This window comes from Hyaena hyaena, unplaced genomic scaffold (genome assembly GCF_003009895.1).
Source record: "Hyaena hyaena isolate Hyena2069 unplaced genomic scaffold, ASM300989v1 scaffold_137, whole genome shotgun sequence".
NCBI lineage: Eukaryota > Metazoa > Chordata > Mammalia > Carnivora > Hyaenidae > Hyaena > Hyaena hyaena.
Window position 1 is genome coordinate 393756 of NW_024080769.1, and position 20799 is coordinate 414554.

At 43.0% G+C, this 20799-nt stretch overlaps 1 protein-coding gene across 3 annotated transcripts in view; it reads right to left on the minus strand.

The window, feature by feature from the left end:
* Positions 1 to 8664: 8664 nt before the first annotated feature.
* Positions 8665 to 20799, minus strand: part of ETFA (electron transfer flavoprotein subunit alpha) — an 84213-nt gene continuing 72078 nt past the window's right edge. For all 3 annotated transcript variants that reach the window (XM_039238234.1, XM_039238236.1, XM_039238235.1), the window contains 2 exons: positions 20103 to 20183; positions 8665 to 8964 (listed from right to left, as the gene is read on the minus strand). In XM_039238234.1, the coding sequence (XP_039094165.1) occupies positions 8926 to 8964; positions 20103 to 20183 (120 nt within the window). In that variant the 3' untranslated portion in view covers positions 8665 to 8925. The remainder of the gene's footprint in view (positions 8965 to 20102; positions 20184 to 20799) is intronic.

A 20799-nucleotide genomic window follows, 5' to 3' on the forward strand; every position in this document is an offset into this window, starting at 1 on the left:
AGCTATTACCATGCATGGGCATCAGTGGCTCCCTCCTCATCCCTCACAAGCAGTCACGAATCCTGGCCATTCTGCCCTTCAGGGCACCTGCCCTAAACCCCCTCATAGCCTTGCTGAGGCCCAGGCACCGCCACGGGTTCCACATTCCACTAGTAGGTCCTCCCAGGCTGATGAGCCTGGTGGGTGTCTCCCTCACTGAAAAGCCTCCAAGGGATTCTGTGTTTATAACCGCTATGTTTTGTTTTAAATGTACACAAAAGAGAAGACTTCATTTCAAGGGCTCCCATTGCCCCAGTTGAACTGCTCAGCACGTTCACAGCCCCTTCTGCTTACCTGTCCCTCTGGCTCCCCTCCCAGCCTGTTCTTGGTCCCCTCCATCTTTAGGTGGTTCTCCCTGTCACCATCTTTAGGTGGTCCCTCACTATACGTCAGGGTGTCCTCAGGACTTCTGTGTCCCCGCGTGGACTCGTCATGACAGTACAGTGATCCCATGCCTGGGTCAGCATCTGCTTCCCTGCCTGCCTCCCCTTGGTCCTCAAAAACAGGGATCAGGCCTGCGTCCCATTAGAACCCCAGCACTGTGCATAAAAGGCCTCAAGGTTAGGCGGAGCCATTTGAGAAAGACCGCTAAACTGCCAGCTGTGACCACATGCAGGCAGAGAGTATCTGCTTGATTCCTGGGGAGATGAGCAGTGTCCAGTTGAGCCATTTGGGAGGGGTAATCGGAGGCGTTCTGGGTGACTGGCAGTGTCATTACAGCTTCCATTACTGAGCACTCTACTAGGGCCTCTACTGGAGCTCTTTTAATCCTTCCAAAATCCTGTGAGGCCAGTACACTAGCCCCATTATACAGGTGGAAGAAACTGATGTTCACATAGGTTTAAGAGACCTTCCTGAGGTCAGACAGTAATAAGAGAGGCACTGAAACTGGAGCCCAAATCCACCTGCTAGTGTGTTAAGTGCTAGGGCTCCCAGCTTTCAGAGCTTTTAGAAGCAAAGTGGCACTCTCAACTTTTGTCACGTGATGGGTGGAGGGCATTACATGATTTATAACCTCTAGGGTAGGAGCTGTACGGGTCTGTAATTAGTGGTCTGCACCTGCTGGACTAGAAACAGCTACTGTCCTCAGCCAGGCCCAGCTTGCTGAGCTCCCATCGCTCCAGCTCTTAGGCTGGTGCTGGCCACCCCAACAGGTGATGGAGCCTGCCCTGCACTGGAGACGAGACCCCCCTACTAGCCGGCACTCACCTCTGCTCTGGACTTCTGCTCTAGAGAAAACCACAGGACAGGGAGGAGAGCAGTGGGGTGAGATGCTAGAAAGTGGCACCTGCTCTCTACTTGTTTCCCCATCTAGAAATGGGGTTTACAAAAGAGCTCTACTTTTGAAAGCTGATTTCTTAGAGAATTTACAAACTGCTGTGAGGTGATATTCTGCCTGAGCACTCAATGTTGGCTTCATGCCCGAACAGGCGGTACCAGTGTTAGAATTGCCCCATGGGCCAATTAAAACTGAGGACAAAGATACCAAGAGGAGGTCCTCACCTCTCAGAGTGCAGAGCCCACAGTCATAGCATTAGAGGGTACATGCAGATGGAGGAAGGGACAGGCATGGGGTGGAGCCCCAAGGCTTGGAATGCAGGAGGCAGAGAGTAAAAGCTCCCCTGGGTGCCATAGCCCAGAGTTATGGTTGGTGGGCAGCTGGGCGTCAGTGGAGATGGAGCCTGAGCACTCCCTGGGAGGTTTGCAGCTCTGGCCCCTTACTCATCCACCCTTTCACAGAGCCCACTCTGGTGCTGTCGCAGAAGGGAGGAGAGCTTGGGTAACAGCCACTGTCTCTTATGAGCCAATGAGGAGGTGGTAACAATAATAGCTCCTATTTATTCACTTCCTGTTGTCACAGGTGCTCTCTGCAGTCTTCCCTCTTTATCACAGTCTGCAAAGTGGCATTATTTTCCTTGATTTCCAGAGGAGAAAACAGGCACCAAATGGTTGATTACATGACTTGCCCAAGGGCACACAGCTAAGTGGTAAACTAGTGGTAGGATTCAAACCCAGGTCTATCTTGGTCAGATGCCATGCTGGATATCTCTCAATAAGAGAGCAGGAGCTAGGGACACCTGGGTGGCTCAGTCAGTTACACCTCCCACTCTAGATTTCCATTCAGGTCATCATCTCACTGTCTTGAGCTAGAGCTCCATGCTGGGCAAGGAGCCTGATTAAGATTCTCTCTCTCCCCCTACCCCTGTCCCTCCCCTGCTCACGCATGCTTGCGCTCTCTTCAAAAAGAAGGAAAAAGGGGGAGGGAAGGAGATAGAAATCAGGACTCAGCCCCCAGGCCATTCATCAGCCCACATGGCCCTCTTAGCCTGGAGGGATCAGCCCGCTGTGTCTGCAGAGCCAGCCTCCCTGCTCAGCCTTTCTGCTGGAGCTGGAGATGAGCCAATCTTGTGGCCAGGGTGCCACCCTGATGCGAGGACAAGGCTCAGAGCTAGCAGTGCTACTGGGCAGCTCACAGCGGGGCTGGGCCAGAGCCTTGAGACCTGGTTCCAAGTCCACCCAGGATGGGGAGCTGTACTGGGCCCCCTCCAGCCAGCCCAGTGCAAGGCATCTAACCCAAACCTTGGCTTTTCAGATCAAGTCCACAACTGGGGGGGAATTTTCTGCATGATCAGTGGCCTGGAATTCTCTTTAGTGTGGTGGGTATTCATTCCATCCATGACCCTCAGCTCAGGAACTCCTTTCTTGCTCCAAGACAGCTCCTGACTGAAGCTCTTGTTCTGGCGTTGCCTCCGTGCTCCTCTCTGGTGCAACTTCCTCATCTCTAAAGAGAAAGACTAAGAATGGAGCTCTACTCTCTGAGCTACGGAGAGCCTCAAATGAGATAAAGTCCAAGGAAGCTTTCTTAAAAGAGTTTCTTACTAACTAGTCAACAGAATACTGGTGTAGAGTTGCTTAACAAGGACACCCAACAACTTTAGGGGCTGGCATGGTTAACCCCAACTTTTGAATGGACTTCTCAAGGCTGGAGGGAAGTCAGGATCACTCCACCTCTATCTTTCACCTCAGGTGCTGTTATACATCTACTGTGTGTCAAAGCCCAGGCACTTGGATTCTCAGCCCAGTCCTGTTTCCAGTTAAATGGCTCCGACTGAATCCCTGGACCGACTTCCTCCCCCTGTGCGACGGGAATAATAACTCCTGGCCTCCCTGCCCCCATGAGGGTTGCTGGGATAGCTAATGACATAATGGAAGGGAAAGCCCTTTGAGAATGTGTCAAGGGAGACACAAACAGAAACCATCCTTATGAATAATAGATGCCTGGGGTGTTTCACTGCCTGCCCGTGTTCAGCACTTCTAGGGAGGGCTGTACAGGAGATGCTCAGTTGTTTCATTTGCTGCAGCTGACAGTGGGGTGTATGGAGGTATGTGGATGCTGACAGGGTGTGAGCCTGCCCCCCAGCCCCACGGCCGGCCAAGGCACTGTCTGCTCCTACGGAGCTCAGCCCTGCTCCCATATCCCCAGCAGTTCCTTTGGAAGTAATGCCTTGAAGTTACCCTGAGTTAGAGAGCACTGTTGTTCTTCAGACAGGAAGCACCTTATCTGCCTTCCTCCCCCTTCTCCAGTACAAGCTAAAAACCTGTTTTTCTGACATAAACTAAGGATATTTTTTCACTACAGTGCTGAAAAGTTTGGAATCGACTCCTGGTGAATAGTTCATTCAATTATCCAAATAAAATGATGGAACATTTGCTGCTGAATTTATTGCACGCTACCAAAGAGACCGTGCTAGCATAATCTTATGCAGAGCCCTAGGCCACAGCATAGGGGAGCAGGCTGCCTATTCATCCTGAAACAGGCAAATGAAATTGACTACCCTGGAGATCAATCAGGGCATTAAACACTGTGATGAATGTGGAAGAATCCTTTAGTGTCTGAGATTTACGGGGCACCTTTCACCAAGCACTCTAGGAGCCTTCTCAACATCAATTACGCCTCATAACTAGGTAGGCTCACCTCTGTCTCCACTGCATAAAGAAGGGACATGGGGTTCTGGGACCTGGGTCTGCTAAATGTTGCCAAAGATAGCTAGTGTGCAGACCAGATCCAGATTCTAGCACAAAGACTCCTGCTTCCCTAAGCAAAGACTGGTTCAGAATGGAGGAATGCCAGGCTAGACAGGGACTCAGGGACTGGGGTCCAGAGTCCGTCATGTTCTTGGTGTTTCTGTTCTTTGCCTTTGCTGGGCCTTCTGCCTGGGATTCACTTCTTCATTGGTTCTTTTGACAGCTCCCTCTGAACTCGGCTCAGCTGTCTCATCTTGCTCCTCTCCACATCAGCCTGCCTCGGCCAGGCTGCATTCACTAGATATGTCCACCGTGATCCCAGAGAGAACAGGACACGTAGTTGAGAGTAGAATTTGGCCTAAGGTGACCATTTACTAGCCGTGAATCCTTGGGCAAATGTTTTAAGGTCTGTAGGTGTCAGTTTTCTCATCTGGAGAGTGGGGACCCCTAATGCACCTTGTGGGATTAGGAGGCAAGAATGAGGTGATATATGTAAAGGGCTCAGCAGAGCATCCTGGGCATAAAAAGCTCTCAAAAATATTTAGATTGTTTCCATCTACCTAAACTGAGATCTGCCAACATGTTCACAGATTAAAGCTTAAAGACAGCATGAAAGATGACCAAATTCAATCTGCCATTTTACAGATAATGAACATGAAGCCCAAAAGAAGGGATATGACCAGGTTGCCTCTGAGGAAGTAACAGAACCAGGATAAGAACACAAGTGTCCCTGTGACCAGCCTACTCAGTGTTCAGTCCTCCTGAACTGTTTGGCCCCCAGGTCCCACACCCCAGTGTTCCCCATGCAACCCCACACTGGGAAAGAGAACAGCCCTCTGAGCTGGAAGTGAGTGCAGAAAAAGTCAGTTAGGAAACCTGCCTTTAACCACATGACCAGGTGTGGGAGGCAAAGACGGAAACCCAGACAAGGGAAGCCTCACTAGGACCTGACCTCACACCATTCCAGGTACTGTAAAAAGTCAATGCCAGCTTACTTCTCAATAAATTCCCAGTTCCACCAATGTTCCATGCTTCTAATGACAAGCTCACTTGTTTTAGGCAGTGCCAGCAAGAGAGAGTCCTGGAGAAGCTGGGAGATGTTGGGAGGCAGCCTGCTATGATGCTAGACTGCGCATCTCACTGACTGCGCCTCTCTGGTCAGTTACCTTTCAGCCCATTTGTTCATCTAGGAAGCAGAGATAACAATACCCACTTGGGGGAATTGTTGTATTAGAGAAGGATACATAATGTACTTAGTAGATTCTTAATAAATAATATTTGCCACAAATTCTGGTGTGTTTTTAAACATGGTTTTAAAATGGTTTTACCATTTGCTTTGTGACCTGGGGCAAATCACCTTCTGAGAGCCTGATTTCTTCACCCTTTCCACCTCTAATGGAGTAACTTACATGAAAGTGTTTTATAAACCAACAGTTATCAGCAACTTTTCTTCACTTGTGCTCCCCACACAACATTTTTTAAAACCTACGGCACTATGAGATTGTGGCAGTGTATCACTCTATGTGGGCTTTTTACAAGGTTATCAGTCAAACCTCCTTTAGCTCAGCAATAGCTAACCAAATCCATCTGTTGTAATCACGTGTTCTTTGGGTTTCCCAGCCTTTTAAAGCCCACTTTTATGTAGACCAAGACAAAAATCCCTTGTGAGAGACAGCGTGAAACGCAACCAAGCTGATCATCCCTTTCAGGAAGATAGCAAAGAGAGCACTTACAGTTGGAGTTATAAGCCCTCCAGCCCCGTATAGACACACCCAGGCTCCACTGGCAGCATGGCTCCCACACTATTCCAGGAGGAAGAGTCCCACTCTCTGCCAGCCTCGCCCACAGCACTGGACCCATTTCCACAGTCTCCAAGGACCCATTCTGTAACCAAAGAGCTTTCAGCCAAACCCATCTGGGGCATAAGGGCAGAGGATTCCTGCAACAGCCTCCCAAATCCTTCCATCTCCTCCATCTATCCATCCTGAATACACTACCAGGTTAGATTATTCCCCTAGGTTAGGTTATGAGACTCTCCTCAAAAAATGTCAATGGCTCCCTGCTGCTAGGAGGGTGCTTAAGACTTGCTCAGGTGGCAAGGCCTTAGGAAGTCAGATAGCACTTTGTGTAACATTCTTGATATATGGACATACATTTTAGGTTTTTTTTGTTTTTTTAACGTTTATTCATTTTTTATTTTTATTTTTTATTTTCTTAATGTTTTATTTATTTTTAGGAGAGAGAGAGAGACAGACAGACAGCGTGAGCAGGGGAGGGTCAGAGAGAGAGGGAATCACAGAATGAAACAGGCTCCAGGCTCTGAGCTGGCAGTCAGCACAGAGCCCGACGCGGGGCTCGAACCCACGAACTGCGAGATCATGACCTAAGCGAAAGTCAGTCGCTTAACCGACTAAGCCACCCAGGCGCCCCAGTTTATTCATTTTTTAGAGAGAGCACGAGCAGGGGAGGGGCAGAGAGGGAGACACAGAATATGAAATAGGCTCCAGGATCTGAGCTGTCAGGCCACCCAACTCTCAGGGGCTGTATAAGGTTAACCAAAGACTTCATAAAACTAGGGAGAAAATCAGAAAACACACACACACACACACACAGAAAGCTACCCCTAACATCTGTCCCTACACTGCTTCCAGCTGCTGTTCTGGGTCCTCAAGTCTGATATAGGTGCAGAGTCATTAGGAGCTGACAGCTTGGTGTCCAATAAAACACAGGATAAAAAGAACATACCAAATTGCACCTTCTGGCATATATTATAGTTTTAACAATTTGCCTCCATCTCACACAGCTGCCTTTTCAAGGTAAACTCTAAGTAGGCACTTAGAGGGGCTTCTGAGGTGAATAAAATCCTGCTGGAGACATAAGCCCCGACCACCATCTCTCCTTCTCATCTAGGATCCTGAATGTGTGCCCTGCCCACCTGGCACCAAGCACTTAGCACCCTTTACCTGAGGTTACTGTGCAGCGAGTCTCCCTGTTCCTTGAGCCAAGGTGAGGCAGAAACCTACACTGGTGAAACCACGGCTCTGAAGCCAGACTTCCGGGTTTCAAATCCTGGCTCTCACATACAGGCTATCTGAATTTGGGCAGGTTATAGAACCTTGCTGGGCCGCAGCTCCCTCATCTGTAAAAGCAAGGATAGTAATAGCATTTCTCCTACAGGGTGCTGTGAGGACTGAAGGTTTAGTTTGTGGGAAGTGTTCCAGTGGTGGCTAGCATACAGGAAGCGTGGTACTTGATGCTGTTATGGAGGTGGGGCATGGTGGTCATGACAGCAGGAAACCCAAGACCAATCAGTTCCACTCTGAGGCTAGGAACCACGCAGATGTGCGACCTAGGACTGGTCCTCCCTGAGCCAGCACACCCTAGACTAGGGGTCCCTCTGCACCTGTCATCTGTGCATCTCTCCTATCCCCAGGTACCAACAGGGTAAAGAGAGAGGGCCCTGAGCAAGGTCAGCTCCCCGAGAAAGAGCCTCAGACCTGTGGTCTTGCACAAGTCTTCATTTCTTCACTACTCTGCACTTCAGTGTCCTGCACTCAGTGCTGACATTCCAGCATGCTGTGCTTTGTTTTACTGCCATCTTCTCATCCTATTAGGTTCAAGAAGGTTAAAATGCCAGAGACCTTTAACTTCTATGTGTTTCACAGCAAGTGATTACGACACAAATCAGTTCAACTAGTTGGCTAGTTCAACTAGCCAAACCCCAGGCTGGCCACATAAAGGGACTGGTTGACAACCTCCGCCCATCCCCTCATGGATGACTGGGCACTTCCCATCCCTTCCCTGCCATGTCCTCTTCCAGTCAGCAGGTATGCTTCAGGCGCAGCTGTCTTCATTCTACTTGTCTATGGACTCCTGGCTTTTATGGGACCCCAGATAACTGCCTGCGCCTTCCTGCAGGATGGACCAGAGCCTCACTAGCCTGTTCTTGGGCCAGCACTCACACCAGCTTCTAGCGCCTGAGGCACTCTTGATCTCAGCTGTGCCCTAGGGCAGCAGAGTGAGAGTCCCAGAGGCAGCCTCACGAGTGGCCGTCTCACATGCCTGGCTGCTTTCTAAGAAAACCCAAAGGAAGCATCAGGAGGGCCAGAGAAAAGCCAAAGCATTCTCTGAGCAGGATTTTAAATATTTAGAACATCGAATTATCTGTTAGTGAAGGAGGCCATATTGTGTCAAAGCAGCCCCTCCTTCTTCATCCCCCACTCCTTTACAGACACCAAGTCCTATAATCTGACAAAACTTTGAAATCAGATGGACAATTAAATTTAACTTAAGCCAAGGAAATGCATTCAGCAGAACCAGGTTTAAGTCAGATCCGCTTTTGTCATATTAGTTATGGTTTTCTGAAGACTGAAGTATATTTAAATAATATTCATGCTTTGTGGCCATGCTTTTTAAACTGAATTTCCCAATCTAGCTCCCTTCTCTCAACAACTATATTAAGATGATTAGTCTGGTGGGAACATCTGTGTTTACAATCTTGCATAAAACAGAGTCCTCCATGAACAAGGCAGGCAAAGAAAAATAAATTTTTACTCCTTAAGTTTTCTTTCTTTACAAAACTAGGCATATTTCTAGTAGTTCTAAAGCTGCGGAAATGTTTTATTATGATATATTTTATTAAAGAATTAGAAAATTTCAAAAAATTGGAACCACAAATAATTAAAAAGAAATATAATAAGAGGCTCATAAAAAAGCATTCTGGCATCTGTGAGAATTTTTTCTGAAATTATGAAATTTATGAAATTTAGCTCTCCATACTTTCAATGATTATTATACTAGTGATGAATTTCTATTTTGACTGAATACTTTGACATATTTTCCTTCTTGAAATATGAGAACTCATTTTTTCTTCAACAGCTCAGTCATTTCAGGAACTACCTGCAAATTAAAAAAAAATATAATTAAGCAACTTAAGACTTTAGTGTGCTGTGGTCATAGATCCTTAAGAAGTGCACAGAGGCCAAAAGAAGCCACACGCCCCCTTCCTGCTTGCCGGGCCTCCCTCCCGTCCGCGGGAAGACTTTCTACCCCGTCTGCGGGGTACAGCTTTGCAGGCAGAAACCACCCGGACACGCGGCCAGCAGGGCCACTGGCCCATGCACTACCTAGGAACCTTTCCGACACAACCACAAACCTTACAAAGGCACCACAGGAACAGGAGTCCAATGTATCTTTTGTGAGGAGAGTAATGTGTATTTTTTACCTTCATGTTTTCTGAGCATTCTTCCTCCCCCTACTGCACTCCGGACTTTCCTTCAAAGTCCACACCAAAGTCTCCTCCTTGGTCATGACTCCTGCTGCCCTCCACCCCCCCCAGCACTTGTTTTCTCACTGTCTATTTGCTCACTCATCTTTCCTTCCACAAACACTACAGCTGCTTCTTCAGCACATGTTACCGTCCTTCTGTACATAAAAGTAGGCTGCACGGTGAACATTCAATTTCACCATTCTTTATGAAAATACAGGCCTTGTGCTACTGCAATTTCTGGTCAGCAGACAAAGTAAGAAACCACAGCAAAGGAAAACTGATGGAGTTGGCTCCCATTTTAAAAAGGATTCATTACTAACCCTTAGTCTTGGCAGTTCAGTGGCTGCAACTGGAGCTTCCAGTGTGAAGCTGCTTTGTGATAGCCTGCACAACAGAGGCCGTGTGTGGGGACTGCAGGGGAGGGTCACACGGAGCCCACCTGAAAACTAGCCATGCCACTAGTGTAAAATATCAATTACCCAGTCTTCCACAGGGCTGTCGGCTGTCCTAGCTCAGAGAGATCCCAGTTGAACTCGCCACTGATGAATATAGGCTCTCAATTATTTAAAAGCGCTACATTTCCATTAGGTGGAAATAATGTGTTCGTACAAAATTTATTAAGGAAATTGTCGACATGTTGTTTCTTCCGAATGTCACTTTGTCTCCAGCCTATTAAAAGGCCCGTGTTTACCATGGAGCCAGCAGGCATTAGCTCAGGGGCAGCAGTAAGTGCTGGCACCACTTGTCCCAGCTTTCCTCCATGGAGAGACCATGAGCTTATGCTAGTCACACAGATGATGCTAAACAAGCCTCACATGGGACTTACGTGTTTCATGAAAAATAGGCTAGAGCCCAACTTCTTTTAAATGAAACAAACATTAACTTGAGTTAGAACACACAATTTTTAAACAATTTATAGAAATACTCTCCAGAAAACGGTTAAGGGGACTTTGTCGATTATCTATATCCTTTTTTTTATTCGATCAACCTCAGACTTTCCAAGCATACCAAACAATGTCTTACTCAGGGAAAAGAAAATGCCAAATCCGGCTCATTGAATGTGAACCTGAGTCTTATTTTCATTTTAGATACTGTAGAGACAGCTCCCTATTCAGTAAGACTAAATGAAAGTAAATTTATATTTAAAATAAGATAATCTGAGATGCAGAGAAAGCATTTGATAAAATACAGCATCTTTTCTTGATAAAAAACCTTAAGAAAGTAGGGACAGAAGGATCATACTCGAGATCATAAAAGCCATATATGAAAGACCCAATGCTAATATCATCCTCAATGGGGAAAAACTGAGAGCTTTCCCCCTAAGGTCAGGAAGAAGACAGAGATGTCCACTCTTGCCACTGTTATTCAACACAGTACTGGAAGTCTAGCCTCAGCAATCAGACAACACAAAGAAATAAAAGGCATCCAAATCGGCCAGACGGAGGTCACACTTTCACTCTTCACAGATGACATGATACTCTGTATGGAAAACCCAAAATATTCCACCAAAAAACTGCTAGAACTGATCCATGAATTCAGCAAAGTTGCAGAATATACGATCAATACACAGAAATCAGTTGCATTCCTATACGTCAATAATGAAGCAAAAGAAAGAGAAATCAAGGAATTGCTCCCATATACAATGGCACCAAAAACCACAAAATACCTAGGAATAAATCTAACCAAAGAGGTGAAAAATCTATACACTGAAAACTATAGAAAGCTTATGAAAGAAATTGAAGAAAACACAAAAAAAATGGAAAAATATTCCATGCTCCTGGATAGGAAGAACAAATATTGTTAAAATGTCAAAACTAGCAACATGGATGGAACTTGAGGATGCTATGCTGAGTGAAATACATCAGGCAGAGAAGGACAGATACCACATGTTTACATGTATAGGAGGTTTAGGAGGAACTTAATGGAGGATCATAGGGGAGAAGAAAGGGGGAAATGGGGGGTGGGTAGAGGGAAGGAGGCAAACTATGAGAGACTCTTGAATGCTAAGAACAAACTGAGGACTGATGGGGGTGATGGGCATGGAGGAGGGCACTTGTGGGGATGAGCACTGGGTGTTATATGGAAACCAACTTGACAATAAACTATAAAAACAATGTCAAAAACAAAAACAATGTCAAAACTACCCAAAGCATACATATTCAATGCAATACCTATCAAAATAACACCAGCATTTTTCACAGAGCTAAAACAAACAATCCTAAAATTTGTATGGAACCAGAAAAGACCCCAAATAGCCAAAGCAATCTTGAAAATGAAAACCAAAGCAGGAGGCATCACAATCCTGGACTTTAAGCTGTATTACAAAGCTGTAGTCATCAAGACAGTATGGTACTAGCATAAGAACAGACACTCAGATCAATGGAACAGAATAGAGAACCCAGAAATGGACCCACAAAGGTATGGCCAACTCATCTTTGACAAAGCAGGAAAGAATATCCAATGGAATAAAGACAGTCTCTTCAGCAAGTGGTGCTGGGAAAACCGGACAGTGACATGCAGAAAAATGAACCTGGACCACTTTCTTACACCATACACAAAAATAAACTCAAAATGGATGAAAGACCTAAATGTAAGACAGGAAGCCATCAAAATCCTCAAGGAGAAAGCAGGCAAAAACCTCTTTGACCTTGGCTGCAGCAATTTCTTACTCAACACTCTCTGGAGGCAAAGGAAACAAAAGCAAAAGTGAACTATTGAGACCTCATCAAAATAAAAAGCTTCTGCACAGCAAAGGATTCCATCAACAAAACTAAAAGGCAACCCATAGAATGGGAGAAGATATTTGCAAATGACATATCAGATAAAAGGTTGGTGTCCAAAATCTATAAAGAACTTATCAAACTCAACACCCAAAAAGCAAATAATCCAGTGAAGACATGGGCTAAAGATATGAATAGACACTTCTCCAAAGAAGACCTCCACATGGCCAATCGACACATGAAAAATTGCTCAATCAATATCACTCATCATCAGGGAAATACAAATCAAAACCATGCTGAGACACCACCTCACACCTGTCAGAATGGCTGACATTAACAACTCAGGCAGATGTTGGTGACGATGTGGAGAAAGAGGATCTCTTTTGCAAACTGGTGCAGCCACTCTGGGAAATAGTACGGAGGTTCCTCAAAAAATTAGAACTACCCTACGATCCAGCAATTGCACTACTAGATAGTCATCCAAAGGATACTGGTGTGCTGTTTTGAAGGGGCACACACACCCCAATGTTTATATCAGCACTATCAACAACAGCCAAAATATGGAGAGAGCCCAATGCCCATCGATGGATGAATGCATAAAGAAGTTGTGGTATATATATACAATGGAGTATTACTCGGCAATCAAAAAGAATGAAATCTTGCCATTTGCAACTACATGGATGGGTATTATGCTAAGTGAGATCAGTCAGAGAAAAACAAATATCACATGACTTCACTCATATGAAGACTTTAAGATACAAAATAGATGAACATAAGGGAAGGGAAGCAAAAATAATATAAAAACAGGGAGGGGGACAAAACATAAGAGACTCTTACATTTAGAGAACAAACAGGGTTGCTGGAGGGGTTGTGGGAAGGGAATGGGCTTAATAGATAAGGGGCTTAAGGAATATACTCCTGAAATCATTGTTGTACCACATGCTAACTTGGATGTAAATTAAAAAAAAAATAAACTAAAAAACAATAAAAATAAATCTAAAAATAATCTGGGGTTCCTGGGTGCCTTAGTTGGTTAAGCTTCTAACTTCGGCTCAGGTCATGATCTCACAGTTCGTGAGTTCGAGCCCCATGTTGGGCTCTGTGCTGATAGCTCAGAGCCTGGAGCCTGCTTCAGGTTCTGTGTCTTCCCTCTCTCTCTGCCCCTCCCCTGCTCTCTCTCTCTCTCAAAAATAAATAAAAACATTAAATAAATAAGACAATCTACTGATAGAAATCACAACACAACTATATTTCACTTATTTAAGTAGTATTTCCTCAGGGTAAGCACCATGGCAGGTAAAGAAGTTCAGGCCTGATTCTTGCCCACAAGGAGTTCCACCCCCTGGTGGAGGGAAAAAGACAGAGGCCTATGAGCTACTCAATTAAAAATGTGCTCACCTTACACTGTGTACATTACACTTACATTACACTGTAAGATGAGAAGAACGTCACTAAATGCTCAAAATCCAGGAGTTCTGAGGAAGAGATTAAGTGTGGACATTAACACAGAGGAGAAAAGCATCGTGGACAAAAACTGAGAGGAGACCGACAGAGATATACACTGTAGGTTCTAGACAGAGAGTAAAGGGATTAGAATGCTCTAGTGAACAGCTACACTGGGGAGAGGCTGAAAGGAAAAGTTTAAAAAAACAGGTGGAATGCAAAACCCAATCAATGGTAATAGAATGGTCTCTCCAACAGAGATGGTGCTTGGGATAACATGCAGAAGAATGAAAATGGGATGTCACCTCACACCGTATACACAAATTAATTCAAAATGGATCAATGGCATAACTGTGGGGAGTTAAAACAATAAAACTCTTAGAAGAAAACTTAGAGGTACATCTTCCTGACCCTGGATTTGGCAATGGACTCTCAGATATAACTAAAAAAACCATAAGAAACAAAAGAAAATATAGATGAATTGGACTTCATCAAAATTTAAGACATTTGCACAAAGGCCGTTATCAAGAAAGTGAAAGGACAACCTGCCTACAAAATGGAGAAAATATTTCAAAACTATAGATCTGATAAGGGTTTAATATCCAGAATACACAAGAACTCCTACAACTCAAGAACAAATATTCAATTAGAAAATGGGCAAAGGATTTGGATAAACATTTCTCCAAAGAAGATATACAAATGGCCAATAAACACATGAAAATATGCTCAACATCATTAGTCATCAAGGAAAAGCAAGTCAAAACCACAATGAGATACCATTTCATACCTACTAGGATGGCTTTGATGTAAAAAATGAAAAGTAACAAGTATAAGGGAAGATGTGGAAAAACTAGAACATTTGAACATTGCTGAATGTAAAATGTTGCATCAACTAGAGAAAGCAGTTTGGAGATTCTTTGAAAAGCTAAACACAGAATTACCATATTATCCAGCAATCCATAGGTATATACCCAAAGGAAATCAAAGTGGGGACTTGGAACAGATACTTGTAGGCCTAAAATCACTCTACTGGATTAGACAAAAGTTTCACATATATGACAGTTAATACAGGGCAAGCAATAAAAGAAAAAATAAGCTGGACTTCAACAAAATGTAAACTTGTATGCATCAAAAGACATGGAGAAAATGAAAAGACAGGAGCTCCCTCTACTCGCTAGATGGGATGCTGCCTCATTCATGACTCATTTAATAAAGCCAATAATAAAAATAATTAAGAAAGAAAGAAAAGAAAGAGGGAGGGAATAAGGGAGGAAAGGAAGAAGGGAGGAAAAAGAAAGGAAGAGGAAAGACAACCACAGAATGGAAGAAAATATTTGTAAATCATATATCTAATAAAGGACTTGTACCAGAATATATAAAGAACTCATAACTCAACAACAAAAAGACAAATAACACAACTTTAAAATGGGCAAAGGATTTGCACAGACATATCTCCAAAAAAGGTGCATTGTAAATGGCTGATAATCACATAAAGAAATGCTCAACATCATTAGCTATCAAGGAAATACAAGTCAAGACCACAACAAGTTACCACTTCATACAATTAGGAAGTCTGTAACAAAAAAGATGGGACAGTAAGAAGTGTTAGTGAGTGTATAGGGAAATTGGAGCCTTCATATACGTTACTGGTGGAAATGTAAAATGGGGCAGCCACTTTGGAAAACAGTTTGACAGTTCTTCAAAATCCTAAAAACAGGGTTTTTCAAGTAACCCGGAAATTCCATTCCTAGATATATACCCAAAAATCTCATTTTATATAAGGTTTTATCTCAAAACCTTATGTCTGTACAAAAACTTAAATGCTCATAGTAGCATTTAAAATAGCCAGAGTAGAAACAACTCAAATGTCCATCAAATGATTAACGGATAAACAAAATGAGGCATATATCTACACAATTTTGCACTAAAAGGAAATGAAGTGCTGATATAGGAGACAACACAGATGAATCTTGAAAACGTTATGCTAAGATGCCAGCCACAGAAAGCCCATATATGACAGGATTCTATTTATATGAAATGTTCAAGATTGGCAAATCCATAGAAACACAAAATAGGTTAGTTGCTGCCAGTGGCTGGGGAGAGTGCAGAACAGGGAGTGATTGTGCATGTGCATCTTCTCAGTGTGATGAAAATGTTCTGGAATTAAATAGCTGATGGTTACATAACTCTGAATATACTAAAACTCAATGAACTTGCATTTTAAAAGGGCGAAATTTATGATTTGTGAATTAAATCTCTGGAAAGCTATTAAAAACAACCACCACCACCAGTCAGGTGGTGTCCTGTGCTCTGTCACTCTGACTCCAATTACAATATTTACTACTTATTGAACACCTATTAGGTACCTATATGAAAAGAAATACAAACAGGTAGGCTAATATTTAACTAAGACTGTACTAGGTACAGCATAATCTCATTTAACTTTCAATACAATAATGTAAGGTCAGTAGTATATTATTTATATTACTTTGAGGAAGCTTAAATTCAGAGAAATTAAGTAACTTGGCCAAGATAATATAACTAGTATGTGGCCAAGACAGAATTTGAATTAAAGTTCTTAACTACTATATCATATTATTTTTCTTATATTAAGAAAAAGCCAACTTGTCATCTCTAACTCATGATTACTGAAGGGTAAAATAAAACAATAAATAGTAAGGAATAAATATACATTTTTACACCACACACGAAGTTTGGTGGACACTCATATCACTTGGAGAATTATTAGTCACATTTAAAAATTTAAAATTTTTACACAGAAATTTAGTCTAAAAAAGTCCTTTTACATAACTATTATTTGACTTATGATATTTTCTTTCTTTTCTTTTTAAAGATTTTATTTTTTTAAGGAATCTCCATTCCCATCATGGGGTTTGAACTTAACTACCCTGAAATCAAGATCTGCATGCTCTACCAACTAAGCTAGGCAGACACCCCTGACTTACAATATTTTCTTTAAAGCCTTAATCTGAAATAGATAATGCTCTCACTCACTCATAATTTGCATAATTGTACTTTTAACTATTTGATTTTTTAAAAAAAATTTAATTAAAAATTTAATTTTTAATTAAAAAAATTTTTTTAATGTGTGTGTGTTTTTAAGAGAAAGACAGAGCACAAGTGGGGGAGGGGCAGAGAGAGGGAAACACAGAGTCAAAAGCAAGCTCCGGGCTCTGAGATGTCAGGCCAGAGCCTGATGTGGGGATCGAACTCATGAACTATGAGACCATGACCTGAGCCAAAGTCAGCTGCTTAACCAACTGAGCCACCCAGGATCCCCAGTAATTGATTTTTAAAAGACAGAGTATAGTCACTACACTACCTTGTCCATTTTTTGGTCAAAATCACTCCAATATTCATCTATGTTAAACTCATTCTGATTTCAACTGACAAAACAATCTGATGGATATCGTCTAAATTCCTGGAGTCTGCCAAAGGTGAGGTCCTTTTTACTGCAATTTATTAAGGGTAGAGCAGTAGTGGTGAACCACCGGGCCACAGTACAGTCCCTGATGAGATGGGAAGGCAGGGTGATGAGTGAAAGAATGGGATCAGAAGCCTGGGTTAGTTGTGCCAAAAACTTGCAGAATAATTTCTCCAAATCACACCTCTTTGGGACATGTTCTTAAAAAAGAACATGACTTGTTTGTGTTACACATGTAGTAGCTAACGGAAAGCTGCAACTCAAGCAGTTGTTTTTTTTTTTTTAAGATTTTATTTTTAATTCATTCCTACACCCAACATGGGGCTTGAATTCACAATGTCAAGATCAGAGTCGCATGCTCTACCAACCAAGCCAGCCAGGTGCCCCCGAAGCAATGTTTTTTTTTTTGTTTTGTTTTTAAATTTTTTTTTTAAGGTTTTTTTTTATTTACTTCTAGAGAGAGAGAGAGCGTGAGCAGGGGAGGGTCAGAGAGAGAGGGAGTCACAGACTGAAACAGGCTCCAGGCTCTGAGCTGGCAGTCAGCACAGAGCCCGACGCGGGGCTCAAACCCACGAACCGTGAGATCATGACCTAAGCGAAAGTCGGACGCTTAACCGACTAATCCACCCAGGCGCCCCCCGAAGCAATGTTTTTAACATTTTCATAATCTAATCAGTTTCCCCAGACTGCTTTTTAAAGGATTAACTTTTCTCCATTTATATTAAAGGAATATATAACTGTGCTTCAGGACTTCTGAGCAGGATGAGATAATCACTACCTTAATATAATGCTAGCTAAAAGCAAATAAACGTTAGGTCTTAGTCCAAACACAAATCAAATGAGGCTTCTTAAAACACCAAGAATAGCTTAAGAATCTCCAGATGGAAATCAGCTAACTGAATGATTCTTGGGGTCCCTTTCCAGTTCTACTATCCTAGGACTCTCACCAAGATACCTCTCTTGGCACACACATACTCTCACTCTCTCACATACCTGTCTCTTTCTCATGTGAAACCTGGGATCTGCCCTAAATGCAAGAAGCATAGTGTGTACGAAACCATTCCATCAGTAACTGCTACAAAGATGCTCCTGCCCCAAGGCAGGTGTCCACTGTATAAATATCACAAATTTCCAACTGTCTAACCCTTCATCCATTTACCAAGTAAGCCCTGTCTGTAGGTTGCAATACACAGTACACTAACAGAAAAACATAAACAAAACTACTTGAAAATTTATTAAAATATTCTCTTGAAGAAAAATAAAAGGCTACTACAATAGATGTCTGTTTGCAAAATGTCAACACAATACTTGGACAGGGTTCAGAAGTGTTTAATTTCATTCTTTTAATTTAAAAGGTCTTTACCACTTTATCTTCTCACTGGAGTTAAATGCTTGGTACTTGAATAAAGTTATCCTTGTACAGAGATACAAAAAATTTGTATTTTTCACACTAGCTTTTCCTCCCACTTGTGTATCTTAGTGGTCAAATGACTGCCATTAATTACTGTACTTACAGGGGTGCCTGGGTGGCTCAGTTGGTTAAGTGTCCGACTCTTGATTTTGGCTCAGGTCATGATCTCAAGGTTCATGAGGTCAAGCCCCACGTCAGGCTCTGTGCTTGGGACTCTCTCCCCTTCTCTCTCTGCCATTCCCCAGCTCACCCACACACATGCTCTTTCTCTCAAAACAATAAACTTAAAAACATATATATTGTTCTTACACGGCTGGGCCAGGTAACAAGTGCAGCAGAACTACCTAAATCCTAAATTTCAATTACAGGACCCCAGGATCACTGAAGAGGAGCTGTACTCTTCCCAAGGCAAGATACAGGCTCTCTGAGGGGCAGGGTGTAGGGTGCTCCTGAGGGGAAGGATGCTCTATGAACACACACTTCAAAGTACAGATGTGTTCTCAAAATACATTCATTAGTTCATCTGGATCACATACACTAATGGGCCAATCCTCTTGCCAAGAGGACCACCCTGGCTCTATTCTCAGGCTGCAGCCTCTCTATTAAGGCCCACAGTAACTCACTGTAATTCTATGCGAGGGGTTCCTCACTCTAGCAAACCCACTTCTCCAGGGGCTGAATGCTACTTTCAGAGCCTCAATGCCTGCATGAGTACTCTCTGCCCAAGGCAACCTAGAAGTTTGCAGGCAGGCCCTGAGGGACAAAAAGAGGCCAGGCCATGCATGAGTTATCACCTTTAAATGTGGCCAAATGAGTATCAGGTGCACATCGATATCACTAATTTCGCTCACGGGTAGGACAACTACAGGGTGGTGGCAGGGTAGAAAGAACACTCAAAACAGTGAAGAGTGTGAAGAGTGGGAAGTAAGTGTTCTCTCCTACATTTATCAGGTTAGGAAGGCCTTTCACTCTCAAGCAGAGCATACTTGTTGAGTCAGATAAACTGGACTTGAGTGCCTACTCTGCCCCTAAAAAGCTGTAGCATTGCTGACAAATCTCTGAATAAGGTTATTTAAGATGTGAATTTCTTTATGGTACCTGTCAAATATGATTCTAGGTTATAGTTACCTGAATCACTTCACATTGTGTACTAACTGCACAGAAGATGCCAAAAGCCATGTGGATATTTTAAAGACAATATGGACTACCTCTTTTTTTTTTTTTAAGTTTATTTATTTATTTTGAAAGAGAGAGTAAGCGGGGTAGGGGCAGAGAGAGAGAGAGATGGAAGAGAGAGAATCCCAAGCAGGCTCTGTACCAGAAGCACAGAGTCCTATGTGGGGCTCAAACCCATGAACCGTGAGATCATGACCTGAGCCAAAATCAAGAGTCGGACACTTAACCAACTGAGCCACCCAGACACCCCTGTAAGAACAGTAATTAATGGCAGTCATTTGACCACTAAGATACACCAGTGGGAGGAAAAGTTAGTGTGAAAAACAATGGCCCCAACGGACTCCCTCTTAAAGGGAAAGTTATAATACTTTCTAAATGTCATGTATTTATCAGGACAACTTCATTCTGAGTATTTCAAAACTGTGTACATGTATTAATATATACATACACAGGGAGATACACAGGTACACAAATATAACAATATTTTCCTATAATAGCTTCTTTTCGGACCAACTCTAAAAGGTTCTTAGATGACAATCTAGGTAACAGCCACCTCTGCGATGGCCAGCTTACCTTAAATAAATCAGCGACTATTCCGTAATCTGCCACTTGAAAAATTGGAGCTTCTGGGTCTTTGTTAATAGCCACAATTGTCTGTGAAGTAAAAAGAAAGAGTTTGGTCTTTATCAAGAAAACATAACATAGGTTGATGGTTCTATTTTCACATTCCCAACAACAAATTTATATGGTTAAAAATGTCTACCAAATAAGATTAATTTGATTCATTTGTGCTAATATTGTAAATTTATAAATTTCTGGGTTGGCACATAACAAAATTATCTCCCACCCCCCAGTAGCCCATCACAGTATTTAAAAAAGGTTTTAAACCATTATTTTTCTGAGTTCTTTTCTCATTTATGGAAAAAAATATTTTAAGAAGTAACAAATCAGAGGAGAGGATTTTGGGAAGAAGGCAAAGTAGAAAGCATCAGGAATCTGTCTCCCCATCTACACTGTTAATAACTGCACTGGCAGAATCTAATGTAACCATTTTGAAACTCTAGAGTCTACTGAAGGCTTGCAACTTCTAGGGCATGGCTTGCATGGTAAACTGCAGCTCCTGAGTGCAGTAAAAGGTACTCATTCCCCACCCCCAGTGGCAAGCAGCTGTGCACATATTCCTGGAGCAGCTTGCACACAGCCTACAGGAACAAGAGTGGGCAAAAACAACTATCCCCCAACTACTGGTGACCAGTGCTTTAATTACTGA